The 14,067-nt window shown below is 36.0% G+C and overlaps 1 protein-coding gene across 2 annotated transcripts in view; it reads right to left on the bottom strand.

The window, feature by feature from the left end:
* Positions 1–2,389: 2,389 nt before the first annotated feature.
* The window catches only part of TSGA10 (testis specific 10), a 69,920-nt gene continuing 58,242 nt past the window's right edge, over positions 2,390–14,067 (bottom strand). For both annotated transcript variants that reach the window (XM_065891318.1, XM_065891319.1), the window contains 4 exons: positions 9,258–9,460; positions 7,208–7,312; positions 6,881–7,030; positions 2,390–2,414 (listed from right to left, as the gene is read on the bottom strand). In XM_065891318.1, coding sequence (XP_065747390.1) covers positions 2,390–2,414; positions 6,881–7,030; positions 7,208–7,312; positions 9,258–9,460 — 483 coding nt within the window. The remainder of the gene's footprint in view (positions 2,415–6,880; positions 7,031–7,207; positions 7,313–9,257; positions 9,461–14,067) is intronic.

Raw genomic sequence — 14,067 nt, 5'->3', positions numbered from 1 at the left:
TACAACTACTGAGCCTGTGTGCCACAACTACTGAAGCCCACATGCCCTGAGCCCGTGCTCCACAACAAAGAGTAGCCTCCACTTGCCGCAGCTAGAGAAAGCCCACGCGCAGCAACGAAGACCCAATGCAGCCAAATTAATTAATTAAAAATATATATTACCATAAGAAATCATCTTTTCTTTGAATTTTAGCATAGAATATACTTAAGGTTTCCCTACCTTTGGATAATGTTGGCCCCTTTATACTTACCATATAATTTTCCTTTTAAGTATTCTGCAATTAATGGCACAAGTCAAGTACAGTATACTTTTAATCAAGTATGGAAATATTTTCTGACATACTTCATTTCTATTTCTGTCATGCCCCTCTCCCTCATACTGCCCTCTCCACTTACAATATCAAAGAGAGTCATACAGAGTGAAGTAAGTCAGAAAGAGAAAAACAAATATTGTATATATTAATGCATATATTTGGAATCTAGAGAATTGGTATAGATGACCTTATTTGCAAAGCAGAAATAGAGACACAGAGGTAGAGAACAAATAACAAGGGGGAAAGGGATGGGGTGGGAGGAACTGGGAGATTGGGATTGACACATATGCAGTACTGATACTATGTATAAAGTAGACAATTGAGGGGAACATACTGTATAGCACAGGGAACTCTACTTAATGCACTGTGGTGTCCTAAATGGGAAGGAAATCCAAAAGGGAGGGGATATATGTATAATGTATGGCTGATCCATTTTGCTGTGCAGTAGAAGCTAACACAACATTGTAAAGCAACTATACTCCAATAAAAATTAATTTAAAAAACCCCAATAGGGCTTCCCTGGTGGCGCAGTGGTTGAGAGTCCGCCTGCTGATGCAGGGGACATGGGTTCGTGCCCCGGTCTGGGAAGATTCCACATGCCGCGGAGCGGCTGGGCCCGTGAGTTATGGCCGCTGAGCCTGCGCGTCCGGAGCCTGTGCTCCGCAATGGGAGAGGCCATAACAGTGAGAGGCCCGCGTACCGCAAAAAAACAAACAAACAAACAAAAAAAAAAAACAAAAAAAAACCCCCAATATATGTTAAGTGCACGCAACAGGTGACACTCAGCTCCTTATCAGCTCTTCTAGGAGGTGGAGAGGCTAAAATGAATATTGTGATGCTTTGCTACCTGGCAGAGGTTAATTTTGCATATCTATTGGTATATTATTTAATACCAGCAAGAAAAACTTTTTGTATATTATTCTGTAACATGTTTATAAAAAGACATCTTATTTTTAATTATTCAATTTTTAAAACCAATCTGTAATAACTGTCCTGAACTAGCTGTGTAAACCTCAAGGGTTTTAAAAATCAAAGTAAAGTGAATAGAGAGCATAAATTTATGGTGAAAAACATTAGAGAGCTAATGCATAAACAAGACCTAAATCAGGGCACTATCCTACATTACTGCAGTCATAACGAATAGCGACTCTATAAAATGAGAAACTGTCTGCATCATATGAATACTATTAATGACAGGGCTTTTAAAAATTATTAAAATGGCAAGAGCACAAACAGCTTCTACCAGTGGTGTTCCGACTGTAATATCAACATTAAATCAAAGTCTATGGACAGAAACGGCAAGAGATTTAGGAGATTTTAGGGAATAAATAAGGAAACACCACTGAACTTGGTACTCTACATTATAGACAGCTGCCACAGGCAAAAAAATAAATAAATAAAATGGCAATTAAGTTGACTGCAGTATTTTAATATTTTAAAGAAAAACATATTAAAAATACAGACTTAAAAAAATTTTTTACATTCTTGACAGATATAGCGTCACCTACCTTTCTAAAAATAGTAAGGGTGAACAATTGTAGAAAATGTATGTTAATTAGTGGTACAACACTATGTATTTAAAAACCCTGACACACTCGTACTATCTACTGCTTTGGAGTTAGATTATGGCCTAGAGTTAATGTCACGTTGGTTCCAAAATGGAATATGGGGTCCCAGGCCAGTATTGGTAAACTGTACCTATTGTGGCACAACTTGTCCAGCCATGAAAGCATAAATCACAAAGAAAAAATCAGTTTTGTAAAAACACTTTTCCCCCTTTGTATAATCTTCTTTATTTACTCCGGATAGTTAACATAACAGTGTTGAATAGTGAAGTAAGCAGATTTTACACTCACTATTACTGTATGGATAGAAAGAGACATATGCATTTTTGTTTTATATGAGTCATCTCAGATCACTGCGATATGGCACATGAAAACAGAGATTCAGAGGCACAACGTTAATAAATTCATTTAACATTGTCAAGCATTCAAAAGATAAATGCAATCATATAGCAAAAAAAAATCAGTTTGAAACTTTGACCTCTCCCAAGGATATGAAGAATCTTTTCACGTGTCAGAAATCTCTATAGCAAAGATTCCTATAAGAGAGAAAAAAATTATGTAGATTAATATTTTCAACTCAATGATTTCATGATGAGTAAAAAAATGTGTTCTAATATTACTTTGGTAAGACTTAGGATTTTTCCCTCAGCTTCTGTGTAAGAAAACAGATACAATGTATTTTTTCACTCAGTTTTCACAAGCTGTGATACATCCATATCATGGAATACTATGGATTCAACAATAAAAAAGAATGAACTATTGACACACACAACTTGGATGGATCTCCTGGGCACTGTGCTAAGTCTCAAAAACTTACATCCCATGTGTGATTCCATGTATACAACATTCTCAAAAGGATAGAATAATAGAGCTGGAGAAGAAATTAGTGTTTGCTCAGGAATAGGGAGGAGAACGAGAGGACTGTGACCATAAAAGGGTATCATGAAGGAATGAGTTCCTCGGGGCTGATGGAACAATTCAGAACATTGACTGTGGTGATGTCATATGTGCTCTGTGTAAAAAAACTGCACACACACACAAGCACGTGTAAAAACTAGTGAAAACTGAATAAGGCCTATAGACTGGTTAATTATGCCAATGTCAGTTTCCTGGCTTGCCATTGGGGAAGCTGGGGGAAGGATATGTGGGACTATCTGTACTATTTTTGCAACTACCTGTGAGACTGCTGTAATGATTTCAAAATAATAAAAAGTAAACCAAAGCAAAACAAAACTGTGTTACAGTCACACACTGGAATATTACTCAGCAGTTAAAAGGAATATCCAATAATATCTGATACATACAACAAGCCGGATAAATCTCAAATATGTAGTGCTGAGTGAAAGTCAGCCACTACAGACTACATAACACATGATTCCATTTATACGACAACTTGAAAAGGCAACACTATAGGAACAAGAAACAGATCAGTGGCTCGGGGAAAGTAAATTAAGTACATTGACTGTTGTCTGGATAATAGGTGGCAGTCAAAGGATACCATTTAAAACTAGCAGCAAAAAGTTAAAAATTAAAAAAAGGGTACTTTAAGGGTACTATCAAATGTATTAATAGAAAGGTAACCATTATAATGAAACACAAAACTTCTTGAATATCAAAAGAAATGTTTACAAGCAAAGAAGAATAATCAAACAGAGTAAATATCACATAGTAAATGTGGTTATCATAACATAAGATGATATGACAGAGTTGAGGCCAAATTTAAGTTATATCAATAATATGAAGGAGCTTAACTCACCTGTTTTAAAAAAATTTCAAAATGATTCATAAAGCAAAACTCAAATCCATACTATATAAAAGTGAGATACTTAAAATGCAGTGATTCAAAAAAGTTAAAAATAAAGTGATGGACCAAGATCTACCAGGCAAATGGAGACAATAAGGAAACAGGAGTTGTAACTCTAATACCAGACAAAGTAGGCATCAAGTCCTTCCTCCTTCCAAAAAAATTAAACGCATCAGAAAATAACACTTCATAAAAGCCACATTCACAATAAAGATATGACAGTTCAGAATATCTATGCCACAAATAAAACAGCAAACCACCTATAGAAAACAAAATTTATAGGAGACATAAGAAATAAAAACATACTAATAATAGGTTTTAAAACACCATTCTTAGTAAAACAAGTGAACAAAAATTAAACGACATTATAAAAGAACTAAATAAAATTAAAAAGGCAAATCTTTTAGCTATATTACACTATACTCTGATAAGAAAGAATGTATCTTCTCAAGTGCACATGAACTGTTCACAAAAATTGATCATGCAGTAAAGTACAAAAAAACATCAGTAGTGTCCATAAAATAGAAATATTACAGACAATAGTCTCTGATCACAATGCAATAACACTCGGAATTAAAAATGAAACCAAAACAAACAAACAAAAAAGCTCTTCTCATCGAAAATTAAAAGATTTTCTACCAAATAGCTCTTGGGTAAAAGTGAAAATACAAACAGAAATTACAGAATTTATGAAAAATAATGATCACAAAAACACTATATCTCAGAATCTATGGGATATATTTAAAGCAGTGATCACAGAAAAATTCATAGCTCTGAATATCTACATCAATAAAAGTGAAAGAATGGTAATAAATGAATTAAATTTCTAACTCAAAACTCTAGGGAAAAAAACCCAACAAAGTAAATGAAAAAGCACAAGGAAGGAAATAATATAAATAAAAAAAGAAATTAATAAGAAAGAAAAACAGATTAAATCAATAAATCAAAATGCTGGTTCTTTGAAGCAATGAACAAAGTAAACAAACCATAGGCTAACGTAATCAACAAAAAAAGGAAGAAACATACATATACAAATAAGAAATGACAAAGGATATAACTATTGATACAGAAGAAATTTTAAAATTTATAAGATATTGCATTGGTTACTTCTGTGCAAATAAATTTGAAAACCTAGATAACTGAAAGCCTAGATAACTTTTAGGCAAATAGAGATAGAAAGCTTAAAAAGACCAATTTCCAAAGAAGCAATAGAGGACTTCCCTGGTGGTGCAGTGGTTAAGAATCCGCCTGTCAATGCAGGGGACACGGGTTTGAGCCCTGGTCCGGGAAGATCCCACATGCCGTGGAGCAACTAAGCCCATGCACCACAACTACTGAACTTGTGCTCTAGAGCCCACAAGCCACAACTACTGAGCCTGTGTGCCACAACTAGTGAAGCCCACATACCTAGTACACATGCTCTGCAACAAGAGAAGCCACAGCAATGAGAAATCCACGCACCGCAACAAAGTAGCCCTTTCTCACCACAGCTAGAGAAAGCCTGCGTGCAGCAATGAAGACCCAATGCAGCCAAAAATAAATTAATTACTAAATTAAAAAAAAAAGTCGTGTCAAGGCTTTAAAAAAAAAAGAAGCATAGAAAAAGTTATTAAGGAAGTACACCCCACAAAAAAAAAGAACCAAGGCTACATGGTTTGACATGTAAACTCACCCAAATCTTTAGAGATCAAATAATCCCCAACTATATAACTTGTTTCAAAGCACGGTAAACAAAAAATTTTCAAATTCTTTTTTTGAAACAAATATAACATTTATATCTAAAATTGATAAAAATAGCACAGAGAGAAAATTACAGACCAATATCACTTACGACTATTGATACACAGATCTCAAATAAATGAAATAGTAGTGAACACCAAGAAAATAATATACTATGACCAAGTAGGGGCTATGCCAGAAATTCAAAGATGGTTCAGTACTTGAAAATCTATTAATATAATTCACATATTAATAGTTCTAAAGAGAAAAACCATATCTTCATAGATGATAAAAAGGCCCTTGACAAAAACATCCTTTCCTAATAAAATGTCTTGAAAAAATAGTAATGAGTAGTATTTCCTTAATATCATAAAACATATAAACCGCAATCCTAAAGCCAGTATCTTACTTAATGGGCAAACCCCACTGGCATTCCCACCACAGGTCAGAATTAAAACAAGAATGTCCACTTCAGTACGCGGGCCTCTCACTGTTGTGGCCTCTCCCGTTGCAGAGCACAGGCTCCGGACGCACAGGCTCAGCAGCCATGGCTCATGGGCCCAGCCGCTCTGTGGCATGTGGGATCTTCCCGGACCGGGGCATGAACCCGTGTCCCCTGCATCGGCAGGTGGACTCTCAACCACTGTGCCACCAGGGAAGCCCCAAGAATGTCCACTTTTGCTACAGCTATTTATCATTATTCTGATGATACTGGCAAATGCAGTCAACTAGAGAATACAATTCAAGAGATACATATAGGAAAAGAAGAAATAAAATTATCTCTTTTTGCAGATGACATGATAGTATATCTGGAAACCCCTAAAGATTCAACTACAAAACTTAATAAAAAAGTAAAAGAATTTAGCAAGATAATGTGATAGAAGAGAGAGAGAGAGGGAGGAACAAGTGCAAGAATGTGAGTGCATGAGACAGCATGTGTTGTCTCATAAACCCAGAAAAAGCAAATGCGGTAAAATTTTAATAATAGTGAGTATGGGTAAAGGGTTGCACAGATGTTCTTTGTATTATTTTATTTTTGTTAACTTCTTGTAACTTTGAAATTATTTCTAAATAAAAATGTTTTAACGAAATTGTGACATACAGGAATATATCTAAAATATTTTCCTCTGAAAAATTAGCCTATTATTTTCCTGAAGTATGTGTATTTTATGGTGCTGTAATAATTAGCCAATATTTTGTCAATGAAAGTATATGAAAAAACTGTATGATGCAGAAAAAAAAGAAAATCAGATTTAAAAAATATAATTTATGTAGACATTAGATAAAATAGACCTTTCTTTAACATTTATATAAAACTAATTATCAAAATACTTTATTTTTATGTCTACATATCTAATTATGTAATGATGTTTAAATAGCACTATTAATGGTAGACTGTTACGGAGTGTTCTTACCCTCTCAGATATTCAGTTTTTATTGCTATATGGTTCCCGAAGAATGGATCCTTAAACCACTTACTCTTCTAATGATCGATCCAGGCCTCGGTCAGGAGATCGGTGGTGAGAACGTTCTGGTGAGTGACATTTTGTATTTGGCTTTATTGTGGAACTCAAATGATAAGCACTACTTGAGTAATTCTGGCGGCGAAGTTCTTGCACAGCTCTTTCCCTAAAGCAAAACAGTGAGACTTTTACTAAACTTTATATCCAGCGACATTATTAACACTGTCGTAGAACTATAGTTCAAATCATGCTTTAAAATCTAAGCATCATGAAATAACCAAAATCTGTGGTTATCCAAGGAACAATGCTTTCCAGGCTGAACGTGGCATAGAGACACACTTACCTTTCAAAGCGCTCTGTCCCTAGTTGTCTCTTGGTAATGTCTAAATCAGCTTCTAACTGCGTTATGACGTTCCTGAACTGGGCCACGTCTCTACTCTGGATGGCCCTGTGTAAAAGAACGTGAGTGACAGTTAATTACAGGTAAAATATGGCTAGGACTCCTAGAGTACATGAAACCATGTTGGCAATGGTTTCTCAGCTGGATCCAAGCAAAACTGTCATTTTCATAGATGTATTAGTGCATCTAAAATATGCCAGCTTTAGATGTAGTAAATGTGCAAAGTAGCCTACTAAAAGCCTGCGCTGTCCCAGCCCCATTCAATTAGTTAAACCTTTTCTGTCTCAGTTTCTCTATGTTTAGAGGGGTACTATTATCTATTATCTACCTATATTACTTATTTACTGCAGATCATTTTTACAAGTGTACTTTAAGGTATTAGGTGCATATTCCAGTGCATATAATACTGGAATTCACTAGCACCATGACGAATGTGTGCGTATATATGTACATTTAATTGACCAAATGCCTTACATATACTTGCAATGAAATTTCATGTATCTACTGTTAAAAACAAAATCTCTTCAATTTAACAGGATCTTCCTCAGGGCTAAACACTGCCTCAAAAACCCTGTGATAAGGCACACTACCATGAGGCAGATGACAGAGGTGAATGCTGCTTGCACAGAACATTCTATCCTATCTGTTGGCTTTCAGGACTGCATTACAGACTGCTGGAGTCTAAACTTTAGAGACTAAGAACACACAACTTTATCAAGCTTACTTGATACTACTCACCAGCCAGTCTAAAACAGAATGTACCCCTTAAGGTGGGAGTGTCGGCACATTTCACTGAGGCAATTTCCACCTACGGCTTGAGGAAATGATCCTGCAGAACTGGTTGAAGGTACCCCAAAAGCCCAGCTGCAGTGATTGAAAAGAATGACTCAATCACAGCTGCCAAAACCTAAAATCAGTTTCTGAAGGAAACGGGCCCTGGCTTTGCAGCCTTTGCTTAGTCGGGGCTCCTACAAGTAGCTGATTCCTGAGACCATGATTCCTCTCCTTCCCCACGTCCCCTGCTCGGATGGGAGGGCAGAGTTGAGGCTGGATGAAAAAGTGTTATAGATGGGACAGATAAGAACAGAGGCTAAGGGTCCCCATGAAGTTTTGTGAGAGGTGAGTTTAATAATAAAAGAATAAGTTTAATAATAAAATATTAGTTTAATATTTTAATAATAAAATATTCACTATGCTTAATAATAAAATATTCACTATGCAGGCAGGCATTTCCACCTAATCCTCCAGTCTTGTAAATAAGGTGCTAACGGCATTAGGGATTCTTAAAATAAAAAGTCAAAATCAGGGCTTCCCTGGTGGCGCAGTGGTTGAGAGTCCTCCTGCCGATGCAGGGGACACGGGTTCGTGCCCCGGTCTGGGAAGATCCCACATGCCACGGAGCGGCTGGGCCCGTGAGCCATGACTGCTGAGACTGTGCGTCCGGAGGCTGTGCTCCGTAACGGGAGAGGCCACAACAGTGAGAGGCCCACGTACCACAAAAAAAAAAAAAAAAAAAAAAAAAGTCAAAATCAATGCTCTGGGGGAAGTCTTCAGCATTCTGTAAATGCAGTAGTTCTTCCAGGTAACCAGTATACACTTACAGGTACATAGGGAAATATTATGTGGCAAATGGAAAGACGGTAGCACTACCAGGTGGGTCCATAAATAGAAAAATTCTTCTGGTTTCAGAAGTGCTTAATTTCTTCTAATCTGGTTATTTCCTAAAGGCAATATGTTAGATCAATAGGTGTTCATTTATACCCAAACAATCAACAAAGATGGTTAAACTTAAATTTAGATAAATTTAGATAAACATATAATAGAAATAAGTACTAAATCTTAGACAAATCACAATATTTGGGGTCCTCAGTTTAATTAATAGCAAATTATGACACTAAATTGTCTAAACGCCAGCTTTAAAATTCTATTAATCTATAAAGTACCAAAACTTTAGAAATATGACTTTATGTTATCATATTGCTAACCAACTCACATTTTATTTTCTGCCAAACAAAGGTGTTCTTTAAGAAGCTGAATTTCAGATTCTTTTTCTTGAAGTGCTATCTGAGACTGATATTCTTTGTCTCGATTGGACACCAGCAAAGCTTCTAGATTCTGCATGGAGATTCTCTCATTTGTCATCTGACTCCTGAGGAGTTCTATTTCAGAATGAGCAGAATCCAACTCATTCTCCATCTGTACAATAACAGGAAGATACCTATACTTATTCCTATTCGTTCACTTAACTGATGTATTATCAGAGACTCATATAATGTCTGTATTATGTTATAAACTGACAACCACTTTTAATTTCTTGATTAGGAATTGTGTCCTCCTTCTTACCAGATACACACACGCACACACACTGAGTATCACTTTCCCCAACTCTCTGATAATATCAGAAAGTTCATTAATTTAAGTAAAGAGTTATTAACCTCAAACTTCAAACAATTTCCATTTCCAGCTTTGATATTTCTTATTTCTGCAAGACTGACATGGTAGTATCTGTAACTACTGCTTTGTCCTGAGTTGGGTGAATTATAAACACCTAATTTCCTGACGGAACATCATCACACTCCATAGTTAAGAAAGATAAGGAGTAATTGCACATTCCCTCTCTTGCATGATCCTGTGGAAAACTTCACTTTTTGAAGGTTATCTTGAGCCTAAAATACGTTCTATAAGCCAAATGCTTCTTCAAAAGGAGAAAAACCAGACATTATTTAGAAAAAAAGTATTCCTTATCTCATAATATATATTATAATAATTTACATATGCATTAAAAAAGTTAAATGTTGGGCTTCCCTGGTGGCGCAGTGGTTGAGAGTCCGCCTGCCGATGCAGGGGACGTGGGTTCATGCCCCGGTCCGGGAAGATCCCACATGACACGGAGCGGCTAGGCCCGTGAGCCATGGCAGCTGGGCCTGTGCATCCGGAGCCTGTGCTCTGCAACGGGAGAGGCCACAACAGTGAGAGGCCCGCGTTCCGTAAAAAAAAAAAAAAAAAGTTAAATGTAAAAAGATAAAACCCTAAGAAAAAAAAGTTAAATAAAAATGAAATTATTAGGAAAGGGGCGGGCAGGTAGGGGAAGAACTTTTTAGACTAGATACAATTAAAAAATTATGTCTGACTGTAGAAAAAACAAACATATTTATACTCATTATAAAGAAACAAAATTTATGAGGAAAAAAACCAGATGAAAATAAACTCAGTAAATAGTTAATATCTTATTAATATAAGGAAGATGAACAAACTGCGGAGAAATATGAACTAATGATGTTAACAGAAAATGTACAAAATACAGCTAATGAGTAAACATATAGAATAACTTACCCTTACTAATAATCAAAGAAATAGAAATTAAAACAAGACGGTATTTCTAGTCCAGGATTTCTTAACTTTGACACTACTGATCTTTTGGGTTGGACATTTATTTGGTGTAGGGAGTTGCCTATGCATTACAGGATGTTTAGTGGCATCCCTGGCCTCTACTTACCAGAGATCCACAGCATCCCCCAACCCTGGTTGTAACAGTCAAAAATGTCTACAGACATTGCTAAGTGTTTCCTGGGGGGCAAAATCTCTTTCAGGTGAACCAATGTCGTACTTTATCAAACTGGCAAATTTCTTAGTTTTTGTGTTGATTCACATTAAAATGGGCAATGGCAATCTCATATACCTTGCTGGCAGGAATATAAAATAGAGCATCACATTTTTGGTAACAGCTTTATTGGAATATAACTCACATACCATACAACTTGCCCGTTTAAATTGTACAAGTCAATGGTTTTTAGTACATTAACAGAGTTGTATGATCATACCACAATCTCACAACCTATTGTGAGAACTTTTTCATCATCCCAAAATGAAACCCAGCACACATTAGCAGTCATTCCCCCACTCCTACCCCAGCACTAGCCCTAGACAATTCCTAATCTATTTTCTATCTCTATGATCTGCTTTATTTTAAACATTTCATATAAATGGAATCATACAATGTGTGTGTGGTCTTATGGGACTGCCTTCCTTCACTTAGTGTAATGTTTTCAAGAGTCATCCATGTTTTAGCAGGTATCAGTACTTCATTACTTCTATTGCCAAATAATATTCCCTTGCGTAGATGTAGGAATATTTGAGTTATGTACACTTTTTGGCTATTATAAATAATGCTGATAAGAACATTTGTGTATACGTTTTTACATGGACCTATGTTTTCATTCTTCTTTGATAAATAGGAGTGGGATTTCTGGACTTTATGGTAATCCTATTTTTTCACATTTTGAGGAACTGCCAAGATGTTTTCCAAAGAGGCCTATTTTACATTCCCACCAGCAATGTATGAGGGTTCCAAGTTTTCTACATCTTTGCCAACATTTGCTATTGTCTTTTGTAAATTATAGCCATCCTAGTGGTTATGAAATGGTATAGTTTTGTTTTGCGTCTCTCTGATTATTAATGATGTTGAGCATCTTTTCATGTGCTTTTTGCCCATTTATGTGTGTCTACAGAGAAATGTCTATTGAGATCCTTTCCCCATTTTTTGAGTTGGGTTATTACTAAGTTGCAAGAGTCCTTTATATACTCTGGATACAAATCTCTTATTAGATATATGATTTGCAAATGTTTTCCCCATTCTGTGCATTGTCTTTTTACTTTGTTGATATCATTTGCAGCACAAAAGTTTTTTATTTCGATGAAGTCCTTCTAATCTATTTTTTCTTCTGTTGTACTTTTGATGTGACTCTAAAAAAGCTTCACCTAACCCAAGGTCACACAGATTTATTCGTATGTTCTCTTCTTAAGAGTTTTATAATTTTAACTCTTACATATAGGCCTATAAAACATTTGAAGTTAATTTCTGTATATGGTATGTGATAGGAATCCAACTTCATTCTTCTCCATGTAGATGTTTAGTTGTCCCAGTAGCATTTGTTGAAAAGACTATTCTTCCCCCATTAAATTGTATTGATACCAATTTTTTGGAAATCATTTCACCACAAATGTAAGAGTTTATTTCTGGACTCTCAATTCTGTTCCACTGACTTATATATCTTTCCTTATGCTAGTACTACACTGTCTTGATTACTATAGACAGTTTTGACATTGGGAAGTGCTCTGACTTTGTTCTTCTTTTTCAAGATTGTTTTGGCTATTCTGGGTCACTTGCACTTCCATATTAATTTTATGTCATCTTGTCAGTTTCAATGAGGAAGCCAGCTGGCATTCTAATAGGCATTGTATTGAATTTGTAGACCAATTTGGGGTAGTACTGCCATTTTAACAGTGTTAAGTCTTCTGATCCATGGATGTGGGATGTCTTTCCTTTTATTTGGGTCTTTAATTTCTCTCTCTCTCTCTCTATCTCTATCTCTCTCTCTCTCTCTCCAAACTGGAAATAACAGATGTCCTTCAAAGGATGAATGATTAAACAAACTATGTTACAGGAATGAACCACTAATATATGCAACAACCTGGATGAATCTTCAGAGAATTATGCTGAGTGAAAAAAATCCAATCCCCAAAGTTTACATATCGTATGATTCTATCTATATAACATTCTTGAAGTGACAAAATTTACAAGTGGAGAACAGATTAGCTGTTTGTTTCCAGGGGTTAAGGAGAGGTTGTGGATAGGAGGGCGGTAGATAGTGCTAAAAAACGGCAACATGATGGGTCCTGTGATAGAAATGTTCCATATCTTGCCTGAAACAATGTCAAAAGCCTGGTTGAGATATTACACTATGGTTTTGCAAGATGTTACCAATGCGGGAGGCCAGGTAAAGGAGACACAACATTTCTTTGTATAGTTTCTTATAATTGCATGTGAATCTACAATTATCTCAAAATCAAAAGTTTAACTTAGAAAAATTATTTGACTGTCCCTTATATGCATAGTACAGCTGAAGAAATACAAAGATAAATAAGATAGTTCTTGTACTTGAAATACAGCTTATTATGGGGATAAACATAAATATATAAATAACTAAATTCTAAGGCAAAAAAATTTATGTCAGGAGTATTTAAAAATACTATGAGAATTAGCCTGATGACTTCACACCCATCTGGATAGTTATTAGCAAAAGAGAGAGAGAGGTTGGGGGAAGAATGGAGGGAGGGAGGGGGGTAGAGAGAGAGAGAAAGAAAGAAAGAAAGAAAGAAAGAAAGAGAGAAAGGCTGAAAAACAAGTGTTGGCAAGGATGTAGAGAAATTGGAACACTTGTGCACTGTCAGTGGGAATGTAAAATGGTACAGCTGCTTTGGAAAACAGTATGGAGATTCCTCAAAAAATTAAAAATAGAATTACCATATGATTACCATATGATCCAGAAATCCTAGTCTAATTTAATTTTTTACTTCGTTATTGTTCTCTATCTTTTTTTTTTTTTTTGCTGCCCCATGTGGCTTGAGGGATCTTGTTCACAAGCCCAGGGTAAGGCTGAAGCTCCTGTGGTGGGAGCTCCGAGTCTGAACCACTGGACTAACAGAGAACCTCAGACCCCAGGGAATATTCATCAGAGTGAGGTCTCACAGAGTTCCTCATCTCAGCACCAAGACCCAGCCTACAAATCCCAGCGTTGGGAGCCTCAGGCCAAATAACCAGTAAGACAGGAACACAATTCCACTCATTAAAAAAAAAAAAATCAGACAGCAAAAGATATGTCACAGATGAAGCAGCAAGGTAAAAACCTACAAGACCAAATAAATGAAGAGGAAATAGGCAATCTACCTGAAAAAGAATTCAGAGTAATGATAGTAAAGATGATCCAGAATCTCAGAAGTAGAATGGAGGCATGGATTGAGAA

This window comes from Phocoena phocoena, chromosome 14 (assembly GCF_963924675.1).
Source record: "Phocoena phocoena chromosome 14, mPhoPho1.1, whole genome shotgun sequence".
Taxonomy (NCBI): Eukaryota; Metazoa; Chordata; class Mammalia; order Artiodactyla; family Phocoenidae; genus Phocoena; species Phocoena phocoena.
Note: the sequence above shows the minus strand (reverse complement) of the source record. Positions and strands in the feature narration are given on the sequence as shown.